Genomic DNA, 26,439 nt, shown 5'->3' with positions numbered 1-26,439 from the left:
TTAAAAATACTTAGCAATCCTAAAAAACGTGGGTTAATCTCCAACAATTACCAGGGAAATGTCTAAAATCTCAATATTTAACAGTGGAGTCTGGTGTATTTAGCGACCGGCATCACAAACCCTGCCGTTGTGTTTCACAACAAATAGTTTTAATGAACTGAAAACAACTGCTGGCGAGCTGGGCCCATAGTGGAAAAGGGCCCTAAGTGTTCTGAGTTGTAATAGTTCCATGTTTCAGAAAGAAAGAAAGAATGAATAGAACAAAAATACTGGTTTTACACATTCCAAATAACCTCAGAATGTCTTGTCATCCTCTAGTGTTTTGGCCAAAAGCTTGAAAGAAAAAGGAACATTTTTTTAAAGTTGTACATGCCTTTTATTCATCTGTATGTCTGAACTCCAATAAGTATTGAATAATCACTGTACCTGTTTCTCAAGTCATAGAACCACAGTTACACTCATGACATTCATTTGTGAGCTCAAAGTCTCCTCCTCCTCCTCCTCCTCCTCCTCCTTCACACAAATGCTTTGTGCAGCGCTTCTGGCTTAAAAAAATAAAAACAACAACGCACAAACGGACCCAGTGAAACATACTGAGGCTTGTGAATGGCTAGTCCTCTCCAAACATGGGCCTGAGGTCAGATCTGATCAGTGTATGTGTGCGATGGTTACCATATATCAGGGTCAGCTGAACACAATGACAGGTCACCACGTATGTAAAAAAAAAAAAAAAGTCAAGGGTGTGTGTGTGTGTGCGAGAGAGAGAGAGTGCCAAAACCTCAATAATACCCTGTTTATTTGTTGTACGTCTCCATCCACTGTGAATTTTTAATAACATCTCCCGAGTAGAGGCACCTTAGCCGTGTGTGTGTGTGTAATAACACAGCGAAACACAGCGCCCTCTGCTGTGCCAGAGGAGAGCGCGCTCTGTCCCTCATGTTTGGACGGAGAAGACGTGCATGGTGCAGGCAACCAGGCAGGGCACTGATGGACACATGCTCCGCCACATGAAGGGCTGTATCATCAATACTACTACTTTTGTTTTGTTTTTTTTCCTCCGTCCACCTCTCCCGAGTTACCTGCATGTTTCTGACAAGTGCTGACTCTGATGAATCCCCTTCTCGTATGTGTGCTCGATCCTTTTTTGACGTTTTTGATTTTCTTTTTTTCTTTTTTTTTGGCTTCACATTTTTGTTTCACAGGCATTCTCACGTCGACAAAAGGGATCTCCTTTTATTAGCCCACTCTTAGAGAACACTGTTCTGTTGGGATTTCAGTCTACCAGCTAATGGATTAAAACCTAAATATCCCACTCTTAATTTGAGTAGATAATTAAGATGATCGTGGCTGCACTTCAGCAGATTTCCATTCATTACAAGTTAATTGAATCAAAAAGACAAAGCGGCTCTATGTCACTTTTTCTGGATGTTTTGTCGCTGTCACAACTCTCACAGTTGCTCTTTGAATTTACATAGACCCTGTTCACACCTGGCATTAACATCCTTCCTGAGGGAGATGCATGAAAACGTCCATGGCAGCAACATACGGCGGAGGGTTTGAGAACTTGTGTGTCCACATGCCTGAGCTGCATGGATGCAGTCCATCCTCAGGACGAATTAGAGACCAGCCTCCTCATTTTTGGATAACAAGTCCCTTGAGTGGAAAAAAAAAAAGACAATCTCAAAACGTCAGTTTTGGAGGGTTTCTTATGGCGTACTAGAAAATGTGTCTTTATCCATCTTATCTTTTTTGTTCTCAAAATGATTTCTATAGATTATTTTAATTTTTATGTGTAAAATCTACGACAAAATGTGTTCAAAACAGATCTCCAATAAAACAAATAAGCTTTAAAAGCAATATAAGAAGAGAACAACACTGCCTTCATTCACACTAAGACACTATTACTGCAAAGTCTTCATCTCTAGATCTTCTCAGGAAAGTTGTGTTTCCGTGTGGATGAGGCCTCAGGACGGATGTTGTTACCAGGTCTGGACGAGGCCTGTGAGCCAGGTTCAGGGTGCAGACTGAGAATGAAATGGATCCAATTTTCCCTTTTACGAATCAGTGACCCATTAAAATAAAGCTTTTATTTTAGGGTTAAAAAAATCCTAAAAAGGTCTCCATCCTAACGAGGCAGTATCACTCCACAGGCTAGGTGTGCTCTCTTTGTTAAGCCGGCCAGGTTCACTCTTCACTAAGTCAACAAATATTCACCCACTTGAAAGTAAAATAATACTTAGGTTCTTTTTTTTTCTTTTTTTTTTTCTCCAGTCTTCCTCACTGATTTTCCAACCCCCCTTGTCCTCCCCTTCCTCTTTCTCTCTCCCCAGTTGTTTTGATAACTCAGTGTGCTTCTGAAGCAGCTTGTCCAGATGTGGTGTGCAGTGTGTTCTGGCCTAACTGTTTATGTCTTGTGCTGTTTTACCTTCATAGGGTCCACTCTGAAACGACTATGTCTAGGCAAAGAGCGCAGTAGTAGTAACTATCTCCTTTACTTTCTTACTGTCTTTCTTACCCTGTTCTTACTTCTTCTTCTTTTTTTAGTCCTTATATTTGTATGTGCACTTTATTTTCTATTCTTTTTTTGTTTTTTTTGTTTTGGCACTTTGAAAATGTGGCGTTTTGTTTTTGGGTCCTCTTCAGATTGTTGCATTACTTGATATCTATATTGTGGTTTTGCATGGCGGTGTGTGCCTACGTGTCTTGGTTGCAGAATGTTGTCATTGCTTGCATATCCAACATTTCATTTGTATAGAATTTGCTCATCCCATTTATGTTGCAGTCCGTTGGCTACTGTTAAAGCTGTGTGTACACATTTACTCAAACAGATCAATGAGGACTATTCTTGAAGTATTACAATTCTTAAGTTTTGTTTAGTCAGACAGAAAAAAACCACAGGAAGTGGTCAAACCATGTCACATGACGCCATACAGTAGCCAATTGATCTGAAAGCTCTATTTCCCTTTTTTTGACTGAGCAGATTTCTAAGACCTGTCGTGTCTCCTCAGGGTCGTCTTTCAACACCAACGCCGCTCAGACTGCCTCCAGTCACACACAGCCATCGCTCGCCACAGCCACGCCCTCGCCGTCCGCTCAGCCTGTCGCACGCTTCGCTCAGGTCCAAACCAACAACAGTAACAACAAGCGGGGCATGTTCACAGAAGACCTCCACAAACTGGTGGACGACTGGGCGAAGGAGACCGTCGCGGCGGCCAATCAGCCGCGACCCTCACTGAACCAAATCAAACAACAGACGCGCCAAAGGGACCTGGAATTCAAAGCTCCGCCCACGGGAGCAGCTGCACATGAGGTACTCGAAAATGGAGACGTGCACTAAGTGTGATCTTTTGGATTTTGCTCAATCACATGTGATGTTAATGATGAGGTGCGGTGTGCACTCTTTGGTTAAAACGACTCGCTTCTGTTCCAGATGAAATGCCATGTTGGTACCAGCAAGTTCCAGCTGCCTCTTTCCTGCCCCCTGACTGCTGCTTTAGGCCCTGGTATGCCCTCAAGCCTAGCTCCCAACCCCTCAGCAATGCTCCCTCCTGGTCACCTCCTGCCAGCAGGCTCCTATGGTGGGGCGGTTCCCGGTCCGCTTTACTATCAGCAGTGGTCCGGCATGCCTAGTCCTGTAGGGTCAGCAGGTTCTGTAGGTATGCTTGGTGCTGCAAGAATGACGCCCTATACCACAATGGCAAACCCAGGGATCCAAAATTACCCTCTTATTATGCACAACCTGGAGAAAGGCCCCCACACCACTAGGACTACCTAATCTGCTCAATAAAGTTAGTCGGCGTGTGTATGGATAAGATGTCGTCCACCACTGTACATAACCTGAGATTGTGAATAACATGACTGTGTTGATCTTCTTCTGTGTACATCACATACCACTGATCTGATCAGCCACGACATTACAACCACCTGCCCACCCCATTCCACCTGAACATATGAAAACATGTTTCAAACATGTTTCATACAACATCTGAATGTGTCGCCAACGTCTGAACTGCTTTCAGGAGTGCAGTGAGGCTTCTGTGGATCTGTCATCGTTGTTCAGCACATTCCATGAATGCTTGATGAAGTTAAAGTTGGGTCATTTCAGGTGTCAACACCGCGTCATGTTCCTGAAACCATTCCCGATCTGTTGCTGTTGTTTTTTTTTTGTTTTTTTTGCAGTATGGTGGCAAGTGTACTTGTCCAGCACTGATATAAAGGTTGGCTCTGCATGGATCCTTGGATCATTGCCCAGAGAATCACGCACTCGCATTCCTGATGTTGATAAAACCACATTTTTCTGTTGCTCCGTGTTTCAGTTCTGACGCCAAACGCAACTTTCTGTCACAGCTGTCATTAAAACTGTCTGTAATTTGTAGAATTTAACTAACGTTCGCGTCATCTGTGAGACTTGTGTACCCATGACCCTCTTATCAGTTCTCTGGAAACTCCCAAGAAGACCTGTTGTGGTTGACTCTGACTGCCATGTAATTGTCATCATCATTAGTTATTCTGGTCTTTAGGTGAATTTTTCTTAATTTTAAAGATTTCATCTTCAAAAACAACTTCTTAATTTGCTGCCTGATAAATCCACCAGGTGTCATAATATCAGTCGCTTCACCTCCAGTGGTTTTATTGTTGTGGCTGATTGGTTCATATCTGTAAAGTGTGTGTGTGTGTGTGTGTGTGTGCGTGCGCATGTATGTATACTATACAGTACATGTGTGTGAGATTAGCTAATGCTCTTTGGCTTCAGCCGTACAACACAACACGTTGCTGTGTCTGTGGTCAAGAAAAACAGATTTCACTTTATTCTCGGTTAATAACAGATTTTCTTTTCTTTTTTTTTTTACTTTGTTTTTGCCTTATTTTTCTCTGTTACGTACAATTAAAACACTACATTGGAATCCAAATACCAGTGGTATGAGAAACTGTAAACAGACAGTATTTATGATAAGAATATTTGAAGGAATGTAGTGCCTTGAACATTGATTTATTATGTTGTTGTTTTTTTTAATTCTTTGAAACAAAGCATGTCTGCATCCAAGTTATTTGGTAGCTTGAGTGCAGTCTGTCTTTTTTTTTTTAATGCATTACAGACACTTTAGTTTTCTCGGTTTACACATTAATGCCCTTGTAATACTGCACTATTAACACAGTATATGCTCTTATTTAAATAATAATAAAAAAAATGTATTTTTACTTTTGTTTACCTTCCACCCCTGTGACACATGGATTGCCATAGTGGTGAAATGCACCGTTGCCTTGCAGAAACAAAAGATAATAATAATAAAAATGTACGACTGGTGACCGGGAGGAAAATAAATAAATATGCCAGAAGCCAAAATCCACGTTTTTTCAGGTCAAATGGTTCAGCTGGACACAGCCTGTTTTTGTTTGTGTTGGTTTTTCAGTGTGCTCAGAGGAAAGGCAGTGTCCAGAGCCATATATACTAGACTTAGTTCTTTCTACAGTATATGCCTCTGATAGTGTTCTGATGAGAATGTAGCAGTGACTATTATGTGATGACTCGAGGCTTTAAAAGTGCAATTTAACCCCTCCACAAAGCTTTGATCGTGGCCTTGCCACAAGCCTTATTGTTATTATTATTAATATTATTACTATTATTATTATCTCTGTCAAGTTGAAAAGTTCCAAACTCACCAAACCAAACAGAAGATAAGCCGGGGCGAAATATCAAAAACCATTACAAATGAAATCACTACTGCTTACTTGATGTGTTCTTTCGACTTGGCTGTGCTATTACTCAGCAGCGTACACTGTAAAAATGTTCTGTGCAATCGATCACTCGTCAAAGTCTGATGTCTTTAACTTATTTGTCAAAAGCTTGATTGTTTTTTGTTTCTGTTTTTTTTTTTTTTGGATGCCTGCTATCATCTGTACAGTTTCAAACAAGATGGTACATTTAAAAACAAAACTTCTCAAATTGAATTAACAAACAAAGCGGTGTTATTGTTGCCTTGTTGAAATTTTGACATTGTGTTGATTTCCCAGGTTGCTTCTGACGACATTTCTCTCCTTGTTTGTAATATATTGCAAAAATTCAAACGACACTTGATGTGGGGGATTCGCACAACAGCTGGTCTCCCCTTAATTTAGACTTAAGTTCCTGTGTTTCCTATAGTGTATATAGTGTTTGTTTGTTTGTTTGTTTTTTAAATCACTGACAAGCATGGCCAACGTTTCCACAAAGCAAAAAGACAAACAATACAGCTCGTACGGTTCGAAATCTCTCGCTCACCACAACACATTTTGAACGTTTTCAGCGCCCCGATCCTTCCAAGCTGTGAACTGTACAGTTTTCTTGTAGTTTATATTTGTACATTTTTGTTTTTGTTTGATTGTGTAAAGGGTGGCAGTGGCGTTGGTGATGGTGTCTGAGGGGTTGCTTTTGTTGTACAGTATATTATTCCATCAATTCGGTTTGAATTGGACTTTTATAGGATTATTATGCAGAGTCTTCTGCTTTGGTGAAATACTTCCAGTAGTAAGAGATTTCTGTTCTCTGTCACTTGTATCTGGTATATTTTGTTCCACCTCCCTCGCCGCGGTGAGCAGACAGGGGGAGTAAACTACTGTTGCCATATTCATTCCGGGTGCAGGGGTAGAACTGTAATGGAGAGTTCCTGACACTTCATACTCAGACTCATATCTCACCTCCCTGTGGACCGCATCGCCCCCTGGTGAATATGCTATGATTGTCAAAAGGCTTGTACTTAAAGTGTGTGGGATTGCTTCTGCCTGCTGTTATGTCCCACTGCATTAATCCCCGACCCACCCCCACCCTTACCTGCTGCACTCTAATCACAGACTGTATGTTTGAGAGAGAAATAAATATTATTTTGTGCTTGGCGCCATGTGTCGTGTTTATTTACTCGGGCAGTAACACTTTTATTTGAGATTGGTTTTATGCATCAGATTGTTTTACCCTGTCGATAATCTGTTTGACTTTGCTGACATTATGAAGCACTTTGTAATGTGGATCTTGAAGAGTGCTTAAAAAGATTTAAATTATTACATCATAAATAATATTGATATATTTTGGAATAAGCTCGTTGAATATATCAATTTAATCTATTCAAATAATGCTAATATTTATTCAAATTAAGTGTTTATAGACTTAGTTGAAAATGATAATGTGATGTGTGTGTGTAATAGTGTAGTAGTAGCAGTAGTAGTAATAAAAAACAATTGGCACTATTAAATGTTACTTTCCCCGCTGGTTTTATGCATCAAATTGGTTTTACCTGTCAATTTTATGACTATATCTGTGTTTCACTTTGCTTATATTATAAATCACTTAATAATGTGGATCTTGAAGAGTGTTTTAAAAGATTAAAATTAATATATTATAAATAATACTGATATATTTTGGAATACGCTTGTTGAACATGTCAATTTAATCTTCAAATAACACTAATATTAAAATAAAAAAATAAACATAGACTAATTTGAAAATAAAAATGTGAAATATATATATAAGTTCCATTATGTAGTAGTATTAGTAATACAAGAAGAACTACTAAATGTTGATTTAATTGTATATACAGTGTGGTTCACAGTCAGTTGTGGCGGACATCTTTGAAACAAAGCCACAGATTCGCGACACTCGGCACAAAATTAGGTGGAAATATTTTGTCGACTATAAAATAAAATAAAAAAATCTAACAGTAAAATTATTAAAGGTATTTTCTTTTATGTTTAAGAAAGCGTGTGTAAAAGGTGGATACACGCTCTCTGTGAGTCGAGAAATGGACCCTGCCTGTGTGGCGAAAGTGCCGACGGCCCGCGTCTGCGGCGTAACGTTCCAGCAATGGTTGCCCCTTTTGTTCAAGCGAGTTTCTCAAGTATTCCCAACACAATGAAACGATCTGGATGTTACATAGTTTTATAAAACCATTCCACTGCTCCTGCGCGTTCTGTGTTCCTCGCCTGGGATCCACAAATGAATTTTAAAAAATCGAAAAAATCGATCTGCAGCTCTTCCGATCCGGAGTGAGGTTTCCGAAGCACGCAGTCCCGAGGAGCGTGGAGTAGTAAGTGTTTATAACGTTAGTCCTGATGTGTAGCGTTTAGCGGGAGAAAGCGGCTCCTGTTGTGTTTACATCGCTCTTAATTCGTAGTCTTCGTAAAGTCGTTCCTGGTTTTAATTCCGCGACTGTAATTTCAGTGAAAGCACAGAACCAAGTAATGAATCCCCCCCAAAACAACCCTAGCTATTCACACATTTTCACAACATTTCACTGCCACGGAGTGGAACTAATTTTTCGATCGAGTATAGATACGTGTATCGATATGTGATTGAATAATAACCACAATCACATCACAGTGTACTGTTTGTAGTTGAATTATGTGTTGGCTCACCGTAACAGTTCACACTCTGTGTTTACGGGGCTCTGCACGTCAATTGTGGAGGGAAACGCTGTGGAGAAGTGATGTGTGATCCAAGTTACAGTCAGACTACAGTGATTTAAACTCGCAGCACTCTTGTGTTCATTAGTTGTTAAAATTAATTAAAACACGGCGTTATTAACGTAAGTGTAGCATATATCTGTGTGTGTGTGTGTGTGTGGCTAACGGCTGCTCACAGCGACACATTAGCACGCGAATTATAAACCGACGAGTTAATGTTGTTGAGCTGAATGAAAACGTGAGAAACAGAGGGACGTTTGCAAAACATCGTTTTCAAAGCACCGAGTCGCGGTGCTGTGTTTTGGAAAGAGAATTGTTGTTGTTGTTGTTGTTTGCTAGTTGCTGTTAGCATGCAGGCTAACAGCGCCAGACTGCAGAGGCTCATTGTTTGAGGAGGAAGCTACGGCTAACGCTGGCGAGCTAGCATGCATTAAGTGTTTCAGTTTGTAAAGCCACGGGAGCTTTCGAGCTACGTTTGACCAGTGCACCGATTCACTGGTGTTTTTCTTTATTATTATTATTGCTTGTAACCTATGGGTTTGAACTGTATGTAGTGTTTGTCTGCTATGCTAATTAAACCACTGTAGTTAGCATGGAGCAGAAGGAGCTAACCTAAGTTGCACCTGTTATTACAGTAACAGAAGATAAACGATTCGTGTGTATCTGCAAATGGTACATCTTTTGATACTCTTCAGTTGAGAGGAACACTTAAAGCACTTTAAGTGAGTGCAGTATCTACTCATTTTATACGTTTTACATATGTAAAAGTATATGTTTATGAATACCTGGATTTTCCAATTATGTGCAATATCTAGCTGTTTTTCTTTAATTCTTTACCGACTGGGGCACTTTTGAGGATTATATATAGTATCCAGTACTTTATTATATTTGAATTGGCCATAGCATTTAAGGCAGTGGTTATCAAACTTTTTATACCAAGTAGTAAAAATATTGAGGAAAGTGGTGTAAATATGCCGAGCAAAGTCAGCTATGGACAATTTATTGCTACATTTTTGTTATTCATTTCATTTTCTACGCAGTCGGCTCCACTACGATCACACGCTCCGGTATATACAGTAGAACAGGATCCTCCAAGCACCACCAGAGGAAGCTTGCGTACCACTGGCGGCACATGTACCACAGTTTGAGAACCATGGCTTTAAGATACTTTTTGGCGTGTACAATGTCTAATACCACTTAACTTGAGGTCTTATTAAACCTAATATCTCATGTGGAGGATAAAGCGGTAGAAGATGGATGGGTGTAAGTTGAAATCTAATTTCATTCTACTTCATACTATTTATCAATTAGTTTACATGCTGTTAATGTTAAGAACCTCACAAATTACTAATTGATAAGTTTAATTGTATATAAAGTCAATATTTTCACATCTTGCATACACATGATAGAAAATAGTGGCAAACAGTGTGAAAAATAATTACAATTGTGGCGTAAAGACTGAAAAAGGTTCCTCCCGAGTTTTCTGTTCACAAGATGTTTTTAGGTTTCGTTTAAAATATGACTCGATGAAACACCGGAGCCATAGTTCGCTAAACCAGCTCTGTGTTTTTGTACAGTATGTTGCTAAACTGACCAGGTCACTCTGATGTCCTGGTAGTTAATGTTGGTCTGATGTGTTACTGTGCCAATGCACATGATGCTTGCTGGGACAAGTTCGAAACATCCATGTACAGTTTTTATTTTCCTTTGATGTAACTGTTGATGAAAGCAGTTTCATGTCTTTATTAATTCAAGGAATGTCTGTCCGTCTGTGAATTGCAAAACTGTTCAATGGGTCGTTTGACAGGATTCAAACTTGGCAGGTGCTTAACTGAGGTCAGCTTTATCGCTAAATGAGCCGCTTCCATATACCTGAAGATCCAATAGAGAGAGGCAATGTGTCCTGCATGTGAAGCTGAGTCAGTTCAAGCCCTAGATGTGGGTACTGGGTTTTGCGAGAATTTCCTTTATCTCCCAAGTACACAAATCAAAGTCGTATTTGAAAGGAATAGACAAAAAGAGAGGTGGTACTGGTAGTCTGCAGTGAGTAAATATATTGTTTAAGGATTCCTGCAAATAATCTGGAATATTATGCTTCATTTTTTTCCAGGTAATAGTGAATGCATGGCATTATCCATTTACTAGATTTCACTGTCACTTTTCAGCAGTTGTTTGTTTTTGCTTATATACAGTACACAGATCACCACCATTAAAACAGCATTGAAACAGATAACCTACTTTTGATGTTATTATGGTTCATGCTCAGTTTATATTGCATATAAATACACAACACATTGTGAAAGAGAAGTCTCTGCAGTTGATCCATCTGTGCTTCCTGTTTGTTTCCTATCTGCAGATGTAATCTTGGGGAGCATCTGTCCCAGCGGTGGCTGTTGGCACAATGGGGCTGGACTTTGACGTGAAAACATTCTGTCACAACCTGCGGGCCACCAAACCCCCGTATGAGTGCCCGGTGGAAACTTGTCGTAAGGTTTACAAGAGCTACAGTGGCATTGAGTATCACCTTTATCACTATGACCATGACAACCCAACCCCTGCACAGACTGTACCACAGAAGAAGAGGAAGGGACGGCCTCCCCGTGCATCTCTGGCAGGGTCAGGAGATACTGATGATGGAGGCAACGGAGGCGGAGGAGGGCTGGGGCATGGGGGGAACACCCCGGGTAGCCCCAACCATTCGGATCGCTCTAACTCCCCTGGCAGAGAGACAATGACCTATGCCCAGGCACAGCGCATGGTCGAACTGGACTTTCAAGGACGTATTCACCGCATAAGCATTTTTGAAAACATTGACGTGGTATCAGAGGAGGACAGTGATGCAGAGAGTGCTCCACCATCTGGTACTGGTGGAAATGGGGGAGGAGTTTGTAACGGTAGTGACGGGGGAAACGGAGGTAGCGAGGTAGGAGGGAGTGGCAAGGACCGGTCAGATATCCTGTCTTCTAACGGGGGCAAAGCCACCCCAAAGTCTGGGAAACATAAGAGTAAAGAAAAGAAGAGGGATGGCTCATCCCATCATCACAGTGCTCAGTCTGGGCCTGCAGTCAAGCTGCCCGAAGCAGTGTTCAGAGAGCTGGATCAAGACAGACCTGATGCCCCTCCCCGGCCGTCATCTTACTACAGGTATTGCATTGAGTGAGTTGAATGGAAATCCTTAAACCTCAGCCAGACCCCATCCTTTCATAAAGTCCCATGAATGTTGTTTTCACAATCATGTTAACAAACAGCAAAAACCAAAACAACAGATGGATAAACATGGGTGAAAATATAACCTTCAATACTTGAAGATAATTATTAAGTTAAGTATAAGTACATGTCTGGTGTTTTAAATGAGGCAATTTATGCTCTTGTTTTGGAAATATTCAGAGGCTAGGTCAATTTTAATTGGAGAGCTCATTTCATATGCTGAGGCAATTCATTAATACTACTGGAACCATTTCAAAATAGAAATAGAGAAAAATCTAAAATGATACAAAGAGAATGCACAAAAAATAAAAAATGTCATAACCTACATTGGAGATAAGAGTTGCTCATTCTCAAATGCTGAAGTTCCGTTTTTCAGGTGTTCCAGTGTTGAGGGACATAAACACAAAGCGTTGCTTCTCAATGTTTTGCTCTGACTCTTGGAACAGTCAGGAGATCAACACCTCAGAAATAAATGTAATACATTTTGGTTCTGATCCATTTAAATTGTACACAGTCACCACTTTGTTTGCAGCTCATTGTCTTTAATCTAGCAGGAAATAAATTTAACCTCAGATTCATCACAATTTTCTGTCTTAATTTCCTCCTCATACAGAAAACTGAAGTGGATGCTAATCCTAGTTTTACACCTTTGTCCACATGTACTGTGTGTAATAATGCATTGTTGTCTCTTCACTGGTGTTCAGGTACATTGATAAGTCTGTGGAGGAGCTGGATGAGGAGGTGGAGTATGACATGGATGAGGAAGACTGCATCTGGCTTGAAATCATGAACGACAAGCGGCGGTGTGACGGCGTAACACCCATCCCTCAGGAGGTTTTTGAGTACCTCATGGATCGCTTAGAGAAGGAGTCCTACTTTGAGAGCCACAACAAGGTACACCTCTGTTTGTATTCTAAAAGGGAAGATTATGTTTTAACACAGGAAAATGTACTAACTCTCTACTTTCACTCAGGCCGACCCCAGCACCTTAATCGATGAAGACGCCGTCTGCTGCATCTGCAATGACGGGGAGTGTCAGAACAGCAACGTGATCCTGTTCTGCGACATGTGTAACCTAGCGGTCCACCAGGAGTGCTACGGCGTGCCCTACATCCCAGAGGGCCAGTGGCTGTGTCGCCGCTGCCTGCAGTCTCCGAGTCGAGCCGTGGACTGCGCGCTGTGTCCCAACAAGGGAGGAGCTTTCAAGCAGACGGACGATGCGCGATGGGCACATGTAGTGTGTGCGCTGTGGATCCCAGAGGTAAATCCACACATCACCACATGCATGTCTGATTAGAGTTACACAATCATCAACACACTGGTGCTGTGTTCATCTGTGCTAACAGCTGTGTAAAGATCACTGTTTTTTCCAATAAATTCTCTTTAATTGTAGCACGTTATCACAAAGTATTCCTTTCTGCTTTTCCTCAGGTCTGTTTTGCCAACACGGTCTTTCTGGAACCGATTGACAGCATCGAGCACATCCCGCCTGCGCGCTGGAAACTCACCTGCTACATCTGCAAGCAGCGAGGTTCAGGCGCCTGCATCCAGTGCCATAAAGCCAACTGTTACACAGCTTTCCACGTCACCTGTGCCCAGCAGGCGGGGCTCTACATGAAAATGGAGCCCGTCAGGGAGACGGGGGCCAATGGCACCTCTTTCAGTGTCCGCAAGACGGCCTACTGTGACATCCACACACCACCGGGCTCAGCCCGACCTCTGGCAGGAGTAGGCGGGGCTAGCATGGGCTCCTCTCACAGCGACGGAGAGCTGGAGGAGGACGACGAGCCCAGCATCTGTCACGATGAAGACTCCAAGGGCTGGAGCTCGGAGCGAGCCAAGAGGGCAAAGGCAAAGTCGAGGCTTAAGATGAAGAGAGCGAGGAAGATCTTAGCTGAGAGGAGAGCTGCCGCTCCAGTGGTGTCTGTGCCCTGCATACCTCCCCACAGGTAAACACATACACCACATGCTGCACCTGTATGTGCACAACCCCAGGGAGCACAAATGTCTGTTTACCTTTTGTAACCTTATCTCCTAGTAAACACGTTCTTGTTTACTAGGAGCAAGCAGTCATTTCATCCAGGTAAAATTACTGCTGTGCACATTTTCCTGCCTCTGTCAACAAAACATCAAAAACCTACAGTTAATTCAGCGGCTCCAAAACCTTTTATAAACCTCAACCTTTGTTTTAAAGCTGCCTTGGGAGCACAAAAGTTAAAGCATTGTTTTGTTTCCCCTCCAGACTCAGCAAAATCACCAGTAATTTAACGGTACCCAGGAAGAGCCAGTTCATGCAACGACTTCACAGCTATTGGACCCTGAAGAGGCAAAGTCGCAACGGTGTACCTCTGCTGCGCCGACTCCAAACCCACCTGCAGTCACAGCGGCACATTGACCCCGTCCCACCACAACCTCCATCGCAGCTTCCCATAGTAAATAACACCAGTGTTTTATAATATATGATGAATATTCTATCGTTTAAAAACCATTGAACTGACTTGGTATGTTTTTGGGTTCGATCGTGTTGGTGTTGCAGAGAGACAGTGAGGAGAAACAGGCGGCCTTGAAGGAGCAGCTCAAGGCCTGGCAGAGACTGAGGCACGACCTTGAGAGAGCCAGACTATTGGTGGAGCTCATCCGCAAGAGGGAAAAACTCAAGAGGGAGACGGTGAGACCTATATTAGATTTATTTCTATCACATATACTTCTTGCCATAATTAGTGAGTATATGCAGTGTAAAAGCCTTTTCCCTTCATTTCATAATCAAAGTTATTATACAACAATTAATGGTATTTATTCATTTAACCTGTATCAAGTCAATGTGAGCTCTCACATAAGCTCACAGATCTAATCAATCAGAATATGCTGTTTTTGACATTTAAAATATATTAAAATAAGCAAATGCACACAGCTGGGACAGCTTCATGTACGGGATCTTCCTCAAATCTCTAAAATGTTGGTTAAGTTTAAGCTCTTGATCCAAACTAAGCTCTCCTCTTGTTTTCAGAGTTGTCTTTATCTAGGTATTTATTGTCTTTAAAAAAAAAAATTAAATGACAGAACCAGCTCGTCATCACTAGATGCCGAATGTTCCGAAAAAGGTGCAAATGTAAAAAATCTGTGTTTATTGCATAGTAATTTAAATGTAAAGCTAACTGTATTAATTACCATTGCAGACAGATATTAGAGGGTGTTGTATAGGACAATGATTATGCAGTCTCAAAAGCTATTTTACAGATTTTTTAAATAAAATGTCTGGGGGTTTTTTTACCACTTTGCATTTTTCAATCATTGTAGTTAATGTCAGACTTTAAGAATGCATTTGTTGTGATCTGTCTGACAGTGTAGGTGGGTTATGTGTTTAAGGAACCCACTTAAACACAGAATTCCTACTGCACTCTGCAACCACATACTTAGTACTTGAATGAGGCATCATGTGAATATAATTTTAACACATGTGTCTGTGTTCAGATTAAAGTGCAGCAGATGGCTCTGGAGATGCAGCTCACTCCGCTCCTGGTGCTTTTGAGGAGTACGCTGGAACAGTTACAAGAAAGAGACACTAACAACTTTTTCACTGAGCCTGTACCACTAGCAGAGGTAAACACACACACACACACACACACACGCACACACACACATGCACACACAGGTTTGTGCATCTATCTAACGACTTTCATTCATTTGGACAGCCAAACCCAAGCCTTATCCCTAACTGTCACCATAACCATTTAATGCTTAACCCTAACCTTTACCTAACCACAATTCAAATCTTCTGGTCAGCGCTTACACACAAAGTGCCACTGTTCCTTTTGCATGTCAGTGTGATTTTTGTCACCTGATAACTTGGGATTGTTTATGTTTTTCTCCCCAGTCTACAATCTATTTGTATAATACACTCCCTGGTCACTTTATTAGGTACACCTATACAGTCTAATGCAATCTACTCCAACACCTCTGCCACCTTTTCTACTTATAATGGCCAGTTTTCTCTATCTGCTACGACCCAGGTGCCAGACTACCTGGACCACATTGACACTCCTATGGACTTCCAGACCATGTGGAACCTGCTGGAGTCCCATCGCTACCTCACCTTCGAGGCCTTTGAGGCAGACTTTGGCCTCATTGTCAACAACTGCCTCAAGTACAACGCCAAGGACACTGTCTTTTATCGAGCTGCCCTGCGGCTCAGAGAGATGGGCGGGTCCGTCATAAGAACAGCCAGGCGACAAGCTGAACGAATAGGCTTCGACTACGAGACCGGCATGCACCTCCACCGAGAGCCGAGTCCAGACACTCAGCGTGACCAAGACAGAGACCGAGACCGAGAGAGGGAGCGCGAGCGGGAAAGGGAGCGAGAGAGGGAGAGAGAGCAAGAAAGGGAAAGAGACAGGGAACGAGACAGAGAAAGAGAACGAGAACGACCTTTGTCTTCTAATGAAGAAGGTGAGTAATTTTTCACTTAATTGTTGCATTGAAAATTTAAAATGTGTATATATATATATATATATATATATATATATATATATATATATATATATATATATATATATATATATATATGTACATATATATATATACATATGTGTGTATAAAGTGTTTAATTTGAATGGGAAATTGTAGGTCATTTGATTTCATGACTCATTAACAAGGATACAATATGTTCTAGAATAACAGACTCTTGGCAGATTTCACACTTGCTCTACCTTGCATTACTGTGTGGTGTGAATGTGAGGGAAATACTGGAGACAGATGAGGTGTGAGGAGAGAAATAGGAGGAGGATGGGAGAAGTCTGTTTGGCACAAAGGGGCAAAATTGTTGAGATTAAGAATCATTTTCCATGTGGTTTGTTAAAATGGTGGTTGTTGTAGTACTGACACATCACTGAAAACATGGCTGCCAGTGGGGACGCAAGGAAAAAGTATTATTTCTGTGTGTATAAGAGAGAGTGTGTATTACAATGAGATCAAACAGATCTTCTGCACAGTGAAGCCTCCTGTCCAGTAGATGGCGCATGCCATTCATCCCAAATACTCTTTTTTTGCTAAACTGTTTGATTGTTCATTTATCTATCCATTCATCTTATTTTCATCTGTTTTATATTGTTATGTGTTTATAAAATGAGTCGTTGTGCTTACCTGAAGAGCCTCAGGTCAAGTTCCTTACAGATATGCTCAATTTAATGCTGACAAGCTTTTGTGGTTTGATGTCTGGTAGCACATTTCTTCTTCCAAATAAACCGATTTTGGTCATTATTGACTCTCTTGCTACCTCTGAATTTGTTGAACAGCTTTCTTTTTTCCGCTCAGACCTGCTCCTGCCAGAAAACCGCCGACGGCTGCCGCTGGAGGAGCAGCTGCATTTCTTGCAGGTGCGTCTCGATGAGGTCAACGCGGGGAAGCACAGCATCGGTCAGTCCCGGAGAGCCAAAGCTCTGCGCAAAGAGATCAGTGTCATCAAGAGAAAGCTCGCGCACCAACGGGAGGGAGGTTCCGGCATGGTGGGCCGGGAGTCTGTGGGAGGTGGAGACCGGGGGTCATCTCTCCCCCATCACCCCTCGTCTTCGGGGCACCATGACGAGGGGGGAGAAAGCAGCAGCCAGGAGATTAGTGGAAAAGGTGAGTATAGAAGGATGTTGAATTTCTTCAGTAGGGATATCTCTAGGATTTTATCAACACTGATGCTGGTACTGCTTATTAATACTGAACCTTTTTAACTGATAGTCATTGGACTGATCCTGAAATCAAACTCACTGCACGTCCTTGTGTATAAACTGTTGCATTTCTACATTCGATACTGCCATTTTATATAATACACTGTGTTTTTAAATCAAGCAAAGTGAGCCTAAACCTTTGAGCACTGCTCGCAAAGTTCAAATTAACGTAACATAAATATTGACAGCAGCACTGTTTGTCCAAATGCTTATCAATACTTTGGCACTGGTGAGTGAGGAACTGATAATAAGTATTAGTTGTTGATGGATAACCATCAAAGGATAAAGGGAATGTTTGTGATAAACACCTGCTTACATTCCTAAATTATAAACCTCTCTCCTCGTCAAGATCTGAGCGTCTCCTCGTCCGCCCTGGCTCCAGAGGTGGGCCGTCGCACATCGGTCCTCTTCTCAAAGAAGAACCAAAAAATGGCAGGACCCCCCAAAAGACCGGGGCGCCCTCCCAAGAACCGGGACGCCGGCTACGGTGGGCCAGGCGTGAGCCAAAGCCCCATTGGCCCCCCACAGCTGCCCCTGCAGTCTCACAGTAGGCAGCGGAAGAGGCCTCGCAGCCCGCGCAGCACCTCCAGCTCCGACAGTGACAGTGACAACGATGACCTGCTGCCAGGTACAGCACCCACGCGAGCAATGAACGCCTCCGTTCAATTTTAAATGTGTACACACACACACTGATCTCCGTCTCTGTGTCTTTTCTTTCAGGTCTGCCAACAAACGGATTTGACGGTGGAAACCAGCCGGTGACAGAGAGCTTCCTCGTTTACAGAAACGAGCCTCGTCTTCCTCGTTCCAGCTCTGACTCTGAGTCCACAACCAGCAGCAGCAGCAGTGCGGCATCCGACAGGACCAGGTGATCAGTGCACACACAAACTGTGAACTCAGAAGTCTGACAAATCAATGTCAAATCAAATTTACGAACAGGGTGTAGCACATCTCGCTGCTGCTGCTGCTGCTGCTGCTGCTGCTGCTGCTGCTGCTGCTACACACGCTCGGATAAATGCAAGCAGAAGTCGAGTTTTCTCTCCGATTTCTTGTTTTACATTATCGTGCAAAGTTATTATGCAGTTGTTGATCAAGAATGCCCAAAATATGTTGCCTAACTCAGCTTTAACAGATCACAAAAAATAGCCATACCAGCATAATAAGGTAATACTTTTTTCAGTTCCACGACTTGCAGGTTTATTTTGCAAATTACACGCAGTTGTTTTGACTTCTCGGGAGTCTTATTGTGACTTTGAGGTTGCAGTGTAGCCCACAGAGATGCCAGGAAGTGGCTGAACCTGGCCACCCCTGCTGGTCAACAAGAAGCCTTCCCACTTCCCAGCATGCAGTTTCTTCCCAACCACAGCTTGACAGTTTATTTGAGTTAACATTTTAGTTAAATAACCTTTACCCTAAATATAACACAGAGTGTTAATGACTGAGCCTTTGAAGTTTTTTGGGGTTTTTTAAACTAGTGAGTCCAGCTAGTATTATCACCTTATGATTCCAGAATGATCATGTATCATGGAACAGTGGCACTGGATTCATATGTACATTTTGTTTTTGTTGTATTTGTCAAAATTGAAGAGACGACAAAAAAGATGACATGTGGTTCATCTGATAGCCCAGTGTGGTTTGCAGCTGACTGGGGTGAAAATGTCAGCTGTTGATGACATCTTTGACCAGAGCAGCTGTATATTAGTATATTAACTTAGCTGTATTATAAGTTAAAGTCTCTTATCTCTCTCTCTCTCCCCCTCTCTATCTCTCAGTACGACTCCCTCCAAACAAGGCAGAGGGAAGGCGTCGTTCTCTCGCTCTGCTTTCCAGGAAGACAGCAGCGAAGAAACATCAGGCACAGAAAATGATTCCTACTCCGTTGGAGGATCGCGAAGCGTTTCACACAGTAAGCACATTTTCACAAACTCACCCACACACACACACTCACAACCGTGTGTCAGTGCATCCACATCACAAGTCGTTACTGCAAGCTGCAGTCGATTTTATTAACTGATAAACGAATGTCGGATTGTTGCTGTCTTGTGCTTTGTTTTTCATCGACGATGTTCATATCTACGGTCTGTGTAGTTTTTAAGCAAATAAATACAAATCTGTAAGTGATTCAGTAGCAATTGGACTTAGGAAGTAGTTTTCTTGAAGACGTTTCATCTCATGTCAATCACTTTTGGATTCATATCTCTTGTTTGATTGTACACTGTCGATCATTTCTGGACATCTGTTCACAAACGGCTAAAAGTCGAAAATAAAAGAAGACTTGGAAAGGGAAAAAAGGAAAAAGACTTCTAAGATGAATTGCTAATTATAAGAGGCAGTTTCTGAAACTTGGTGAAAAGTTAAATAATTCAGCTAAATAATTATGACTTGTCTTCCTCTTCCTGTGTTTGCTACTGTCAGTGCGTGGCCGGTCCAGGTCAGGATGCTGGATGACCTCTGATGACTACACCTCTCTGGAGGCTCTGGACCTGGTGTGGGCCAAGTGCAGAGGTTATCCTTCATATCCTGCTCTGGTGAGAACAGATTGAGCTGCTTCCGTGGGCTGAAGTCCAGTAAGCTGTTGTGTTTCGAGCACCCTGGCGCTTCTGACTGCCGCTGTATATCTAAACCTCCTCTTGTGGCCGTTTTGCGCACAGATAATTGATCCGAAGATGCCCAGAGAGGGCGTGTTCCACCGGGGCGTTCCAATCCCTGTCCCTCCTCTGGACGTGCTGAAGCTTGGGGAGCAAATGACGCAGGAGGCCCGAGAACACCTCTTCCTGGTTCTCTTCTTTGACAACAAGAGAACATGGTCAGTGCTTCAGGTCATCGTTCCAGGGCTCATTCACATGAGAAAAGATTTGTATAAGATTTTTATCCACGCAAACCTAAACTCATATTTTTCCCGAAGTGAAAAAAAATCTCAAAACACAACGTTGGGAAAACAATGATGCCATAGCCTCACCTCTCTCTTATGTACATACATATGTATATATATGTATATATATATATATATATATATATATACATATCGTTTAAAGTCATGGAGATATATCTTGAAACAATGCTGTGTTTGCTGAAAACGTCTGTGTGGATTTGGCCTTAGTTGTTTATTGTCTCTTGTTTTTTTTCCACTGACATTCACTGTGTTTTTTTCTAAAATAATGATGAAATGTGCAAAAAAAAAAAACAAGAACCTCAGCAAAAATGCCTCCTGATGTTAGTGTATGTGTGCATGTGTGCGTCTCAGTGGTGATAGTTCAAAGGAAACTGCTCGCTTTTTACTAAAGTGCAAGACGACAGTACGGTTTGCAGAAATAGGGCAAACATGGTTCTTGAGAATTGGAGAGGAAGGAGAAGAACACATTGTCTTTTAGGTCATAGTTTGTTACAAGAAGACACATTTTTAACTGCCGCTGCGGTGGTGATCATTCGAGCCAGCAATCGAAGTGTCCCTAGTTGTACAGTAATACACGCGAAACAAGCTGTTAAAGGTCCAATGTGTAACAAGGGCTGATGGCACTAATTGAATGTAAACTACCTATAACTCATTTCAAGTTAAGCAATTTCAGCACATTATTTATGATTCTGATTCTGAAGTATCCCTAAAAACCGACACTTTATACCAAAAATCCAGGTCAAGGCACACACACTTAGATGAAGACATGAGCCGAAACACATTGGTTAAGCTAAGTTTTTTAACTATAAAAACTTAGCTTAACTTTAAAACCTGGATTTTCAAATGTTTTTGAAAACACCTGTGGTTTAAGGACACCAGCAGTTCTCCTGCTAAGTCATGTTTGTAAAAGAGAATAATAACCACTTTAAAATGAAAAATGTTTGGTTTTTATAGCCTTAGAATAAGACGTTACTTTAGACATGGCATTGCTTTACAGAGGACACCATCTTACACCACCATGTTTCTGCAATAGCCCAAACGGAGAAGAAACAGCTCGTGTGTGTGTGTGTGAAGGCCACCACACAGTCCTGTGTTTGTTACCGTCTGCAGTCTCATCATTAGATCTTTTAATTTTATGGAATTAGGAGGTCTCATTTGTTTGTTCATCTTTTAGCAGGATTACACAAAAACTGATCTTATTTCTTTTCTTTATACTTCTGCTCTATTGGCAGCTGTGGATAGAGATATGTTTGTGGTTTGTTTTTGTGTTCTTCTCGAGGTCAGTTGGACATTTTGGTGATCACAAGTTATGGTCACTGTGACTCCACAAACATTTATTTTGACTCGTGAATGCAGTATTATAAGAACACCTCAAGAGAATCTTTTCAAATGTGGCACACTTTGCACTTTCAACATGCACATGTTTTCTCAACACAGGCACAGAAGTGCTCAATTTTCCCTTTCTTCAACATCGTGAGATAGAATTTTCATGAATTTCTATTGATCAATAACTGAAAAACATGCTGAGATCATTCTGAGGATAATTAGATGATGTGATGTAAAATGTTTTAATCTGGCTTTTCTGCCCTTGGAGCCCACAAATGCAGTATAAATATGTTTTTTTGTGTGCATGCAGGCAGTGGTTGCCGCGCTCTAAGCTGGTGCCGCTCGGAGTGGACCAGGAGCTGGATAAGGAGAAAATGCTGGAAGGCAGGAAATCCAACATCCGCAAGTCGGTGCAGGTGGCGTATCACCGCGCCATGCAGCACCGCAGCAAGGTGCAGGGAGATCCCAGCAGTGAAACCAGTGACAGTGACTGAACACACACACACACACCCACAAAGACACACACACACACATACGTATGTGTTGGTCCTCACAGGCGCTGTGCGGCGGTGGGTCCAGAAGTCAGACTTTGGGACCCCGCCTGTACGTTTTCTCTACACAGAGCCCAGTCGTGAACAGTCAACAGTGCCAGCAGCACCGAGTGGAGAAAAGACGTCCACTCCTTCAGCCCCAAGACTCGCACACTCCTCCTGCACACTAAGCCCTATTTAATCAGACGTGTAAAATATTGTAAGTAAGAGAATTGAAGAGAGAGAAAAAAAGAATAATGATATTTGATTGATGGAAAAAGTATGCTATGTTCAGAATCATGAATCAGAATATTCCTTTATATGTGGTCAATATGTATGTTTGATAAGTTTACAGATCTAAAAAAAAAAAAAAAACACACACACACACACAAGGACATAGTATTACGCTAAGCTGTGCACACAACGCGGCCTCTCACAGAATTTATTACCGTAGACTGTAGATACAGAAATGGACGTAGTCTTCCAGTCACAACACAGAAGTCCCGCTTTTGAACCCTCCAGGTTCACAATTTGATCCATCTTGGAGGATCGTGGCGGGCGCTGGTGCCAATCCCAGCCGACGTAGGGTGCGAGGCGGGGGACACCCTGGACAGGTCGCCAGTCCATCACAGGGACACACAGAGACAAAGAGCCAGTCACTCTCACACCTACGGTCAATTTAGAGTGTCCAGTTTGCCTAATTCCTCGTAGGAATTTCAGAGGTCATCTGCAACCGGGGCACATGTTGGACAATATTAGCTGGCAATCACACTGGTGTCCACTCACATGTGCCGAACTTTAGCGTCTAGTTTGTTGACATCATGTTCTATTGAAGGAGCGCTGAGACGTAGAAGTTTTAAATTTCTTTGTATGCTCGCCTTCAAACGGAGTTCTTGTTTTCAATCAAGAGAGTCGCCCCCTTGTGGATAACTTCCGTCATATTCTCTGGGCTTTTCAAAACTGGAAGACTATGTCCTCGTTTATGTGCAGTCTGTGTCACCTACACATAAAGCATTCCCATGTGAGAGCAGGGAAATGCAGAAAAAGTAAACACAACAGGCCTGGTGCTGGTGTCGTTATTTAGCGGAGCACAAAAAAAAAGAGACTATTGAGGCCCAAACTGAGGGCAAACCAACGTTAATGTTATTTATTCTGCTTCCTCCTCCTTTTTTTTATTTTTATTTTTTCCTCAAACAAGGTCCACACGTTTGTTTCACCACAGCCGACTTCTAATCACTCCGACCACACGAGGCGCTGTCACGTGGCTGCCACATGTGTCCTCTGTTTTTACAGTTTTCCTAATAATGTAGGTCTGTGTCGCACAGGCCTCCGGTCAGAGAATAATAATGAGGACTAAAAAAAAACTGAAACACTTGATGGCCTCACTGTCTGTCTTAGTCTCAGGCTGGTGGCTGTAGAACTTTTATATAAACAGATTACATGAAGATAGAAGTTTAATAAAAAGAATTGAGTTTTTTGTAAAAAACAGAACAACTGTGGCTCGTGTTCTCGTCATTGTGGAATATTGTCTGTGTTTGGTTTCCGGGGTTTTCATTGCTGTGCGGGAATGTCGCCGTTTGTTCAGCAGAAATTTGACTTGCCCGTGTTTTGTGTTTTTATGTTCTGAGGAACCTGGGAGGAGGCTTTATTGATTCTGCGTAACAAAGAGTGACGGCACAGACGTGTATGCAGTCAATGATTAAGACCAGCCAGGTTTTATGTTTGTCTTCTGTGAGTCCTCTAACAAACTGGTGTTCATGCAGGGGCTGATTTATGTGTTTATACAAGGCTAGTTTTGTGCTGAACCATCACTAATGTGGTTTAAAACTTGTTTTGGTAACACCTAGCAGTACAATTTGGCAGTAATTATGTGACAGAGACGCAATATTTATGGTTATATTGTCTTATTTCTATACAATAGCTTGGTAATAACTTTGGGAAAGGTTTGTGGGACACGAGGAAGAGTAAATTTCAGCTGTATAATTTGGTAATTATCAATTTGAAGGTATTACACTGATGATCGTTGAGGGTGATACTCGTTACCAAGCTATTACTGGGTTATTCCTTTGGAAATAACATGTATTACTCGTTTATATCTACTTATTAGAGTGCCTGCTTAGCTATGCAAAGCAATGAGAACTCACTCCGTGCTTCCCAAAAAAAAAAAACCCAAAGAATATCCACATACACATGAATGGGAAACTGTCGTAAAAACTATTTCAATGCAGCCCACTTTGGATCCTCACAGTGTTGTCATACTTAAACGTAGACACGTGGTTAAAACTTTCACCTAAACCAAAGTTTCTATAAATATTACCGTTTTTAAACAATCACAGTTTAAGTTTTGTACTTTTTTTCGACGTTTTCAGATTTTATAACAAGTGTGTATTGCGCCGCTAGAGTGACACACTCTAATCACAACAATCTCTAAACAAACTCTTCTCCTGCCCTTAGTTACCAACTTACACAAACAATTTGCATCAAAACATTGCTATGGTTGTTGTCTAACCACGTGTGTTGTTTTCATTTTCGTTTTTGGTCAAACCTCCCACTGACTCCCTTAAAACTGCTCTGTAGTTTTTAAGAAAATGAAGACGAGGGTGATTTAAACCCATTTCTCTGTCAATTCTCAGTTTTTCACTGGTTTTGGACAGTTAGAAACAGGTGTTTGGAAGGGGGAGGGGCTTGTGTAACCAACAGCAAAGAGTATTAAAGGTTAATTTCACCCAAATGTTACTCCACTGATACCCAAGTCCTGCATCTGACAATATTGGCACCAAGAAGCAGGCACGATCAACATTTTTCCACGTAATTGTCTAGTTATTACTGTTGTTACCAAGCTGCAAATTGCACTTTACATTAGCTCTGTAGCTTCATGGCTCTCTTTGAAAGTTTCAGAAAAGAAAAAGATCGTATGGAGGAAACTTCTGATTTTATTCGCAGGCTTTTTTTTCTAGATTGTATCAGTGAGTGTGAAGTCACAACAATGGGTACTGTGCTGATAATTCCAGATGACGCCTCTGTGGGTGTGACCGCAGTTGTCGACTTCTGTGCATACATACAGCAGGTTTGTTTTGTGCTCCGAGCTGTACATTTCATAGACTCGCTTGCACTGTAAACCAGCTCTACAGGTGTCAGATGACACCAGTTCACGGTGAGAGTGTGGCGATTTGCTTGCACCGCCCTCCCCCCTCCCACCCCACCCCACCCCTTACCAGAACCTTTGAATCAAATGTTTCCACACTGTGAAGATTCCCCACCCAACTGCGCGACACCCACTCACCGCGACATGTTCATCGACAGACTTGCTACCAGAATGACACCAGTGCTGTAGGTGCTGCCCTGTTTCCTGCACACTCAGAGCATGAGTGGAAAGAAAGGACAAGATAAGCATCAGTCGGTGGTTTGACGCAATGTGACATATGTGCACAGGGTGTATGACAATGTAAATGTATTAATTCATATTATATTCAAGTGTGTGAGTGGAAATGATTGGAGAGGGCAGACACCCAGGTTTGAGCCCTGGTTGGAAAAAAAAGGGCCTTTTCTGCATGGACCAATCCATCGCAGGGCCACCACCCCCCACAACCCTCCATTGGAGGATAAAGAGGTAGTTAATGGATGGGTGGTATACAGTATCTATATGTTTGACATAGAACTTCCTGTGTGGCGTTTGAATGTTGTCCATGTATGTGTTTGGATTTTTCCAGATTCTCCATTTTTCCTCCCACACGTCATGCAGAGTTGAATTGGACACTCTGGACTGGTGACCTGTCCTTGATGTCCCTGGGATTGGCGGAGAGAGCAGTAGAAGATGAATGAATGAATGAATGGTTAAAGGTGACGTAAATAATCACCATTTATTTTACGATTGTTTGTTTACGACTGTTTGACTTTTAAACGGGCACTATTGCATTTTTATTGTTATATCAATGGGTTTTAGTTTTATTTGTTTTTGTTCTTCCTTTGTTTTTCTCTGTCATTTGTATAGATATTTTTTATATTTTATACATATTGTGTGACCCCCCACACACCACCCCCTTGTTAAATAACTTTACTGTCCTCCAAGGCGATGGTTCTCAAACCGTGGTAGGTGTTTACCATAATATAACTTTATTCTCATATGATGACCTTATTCTGGTAGTATTATGCCTTTTTAATATAACGACTATATTCTCTTAATATTATGACTTTTTTCCTGTAATATTATGACTTTTAATATTACGACTTTATTCTCACGACCATTTTCTAGTAGCATTATGACTTTTTAACTTTATAACTTTATTCTCATATTACGACTTTATTCTCATTATATTACGACTTTATTCTCATGACTTTT

At 41.7% G+C, this 26,439-nt stretch overlaps 2 protein-coding genes across 13 annotated transcripts in view; both read left to right on the top strand.

Annotated features, from left to right (window-relative positions):
- LOC122776908 (serine/threonine-protein kinase WNK2-like) overlaps positions 1-4,677 on the top strand; it is a 43,189-nt gene extending 38,512 nt beyond the window's left edge. For 8 of the 9 annotated variants that reach the window (XM_044037691.1, XM_044037693.1, XM_044037697.1 and 5 more), the window contains 3 exons: positions 2,434-2,478; positions 3,009-3,310; positions 3,431-4,677. In XM_044037691.1, coding sequence (XP_043893626.1) covers positions 2,434-2,478; positions 3,009-3,310; positions 3,431-3,775 — 692 coding nt within the window. In that variant the 3' untranslated portion in view covers positions 3,776-4,677. The remainder of the gene's footprint in view (positions 1-2,433; positions 2,479-3,008; positions 3,311-3,430) is intronic. The other variant, XM_044037695.1, reaches the window with a different exon arrangement.
- Positions 4,678-7,795: 3,118 nt separating this feature from the next.
- Positions 7,796-23,586, top strand: brpf1 (bromodomain and PHD finger containing, 1). 4 transcript variants are annotated; one of them, XM_044038361.1, is made up of 16 exons: positions 7,796-8,054; positions 10,787-11,574; positions 12,342-12,531; positions 12,611-12,898; positions 13,069-13,586; positions 13,880-14,069; positions 14,174-14,305; positions 15,109-15,237; positions 15,648-16,083; positions 16,948-17,256; positions 17,701-17,979; positions 18,072-18,219; positions 19,124-19,257; positions 19,767-19,879; positions 20,003-20,157; positions 21,881-23,586. In XM_044038361.1, the coding sequence occupies exons 2-16, from the start codon at positions 10,832-10,834 to the stop codon at positions 22,062-22,064; spliced, it is 3,948 nt and encodes a 1,315-aa protein (XP_043894296.1). In that variant the 5' UTR covers positions 7,796-8,054; positions 10,787-10,831; the 3' UTR covers positions 22,065-23,586. The 4 variants fall into 4 exon arrangements, with proteins under 4 accessions (XP_043894296.1, XP_043894292.1, XP_043894294.1 ...); XM_044038357.1 differs by having other exon boundaries at positions 7,797-8,054; positions 14,165-14,305; XM_044038359.1 differs by lacking the exon at positions 7,796-8,054 and adding an exon at positions 8,099-9,693 and having other exon boundaries at positions 14,165-14,305.
- The last annotated feature ends 2,853 nt before the right edge of the window (positions 23,587-26,439 follow it).

The sequence above is a fragment of the Solea senegalensis genome, linkage group LG11, assembly GCF_019176455.1.
Source record: "Solea senegalensis isolate Sse05_10M linkage group LG11, IFAPA_SoseM_1, whole genome shotgun sequence".
NCBI lineage: Eukaryota > Metazoa > Chordata > Actinopteri > Pleuronectiformes > Soleidae > Solea > Solea senegalensis.
Note: the sequence above shows the minus strand (reverse complement) of the source record. Positions and strands in the feature narration are given on the sequence as shown.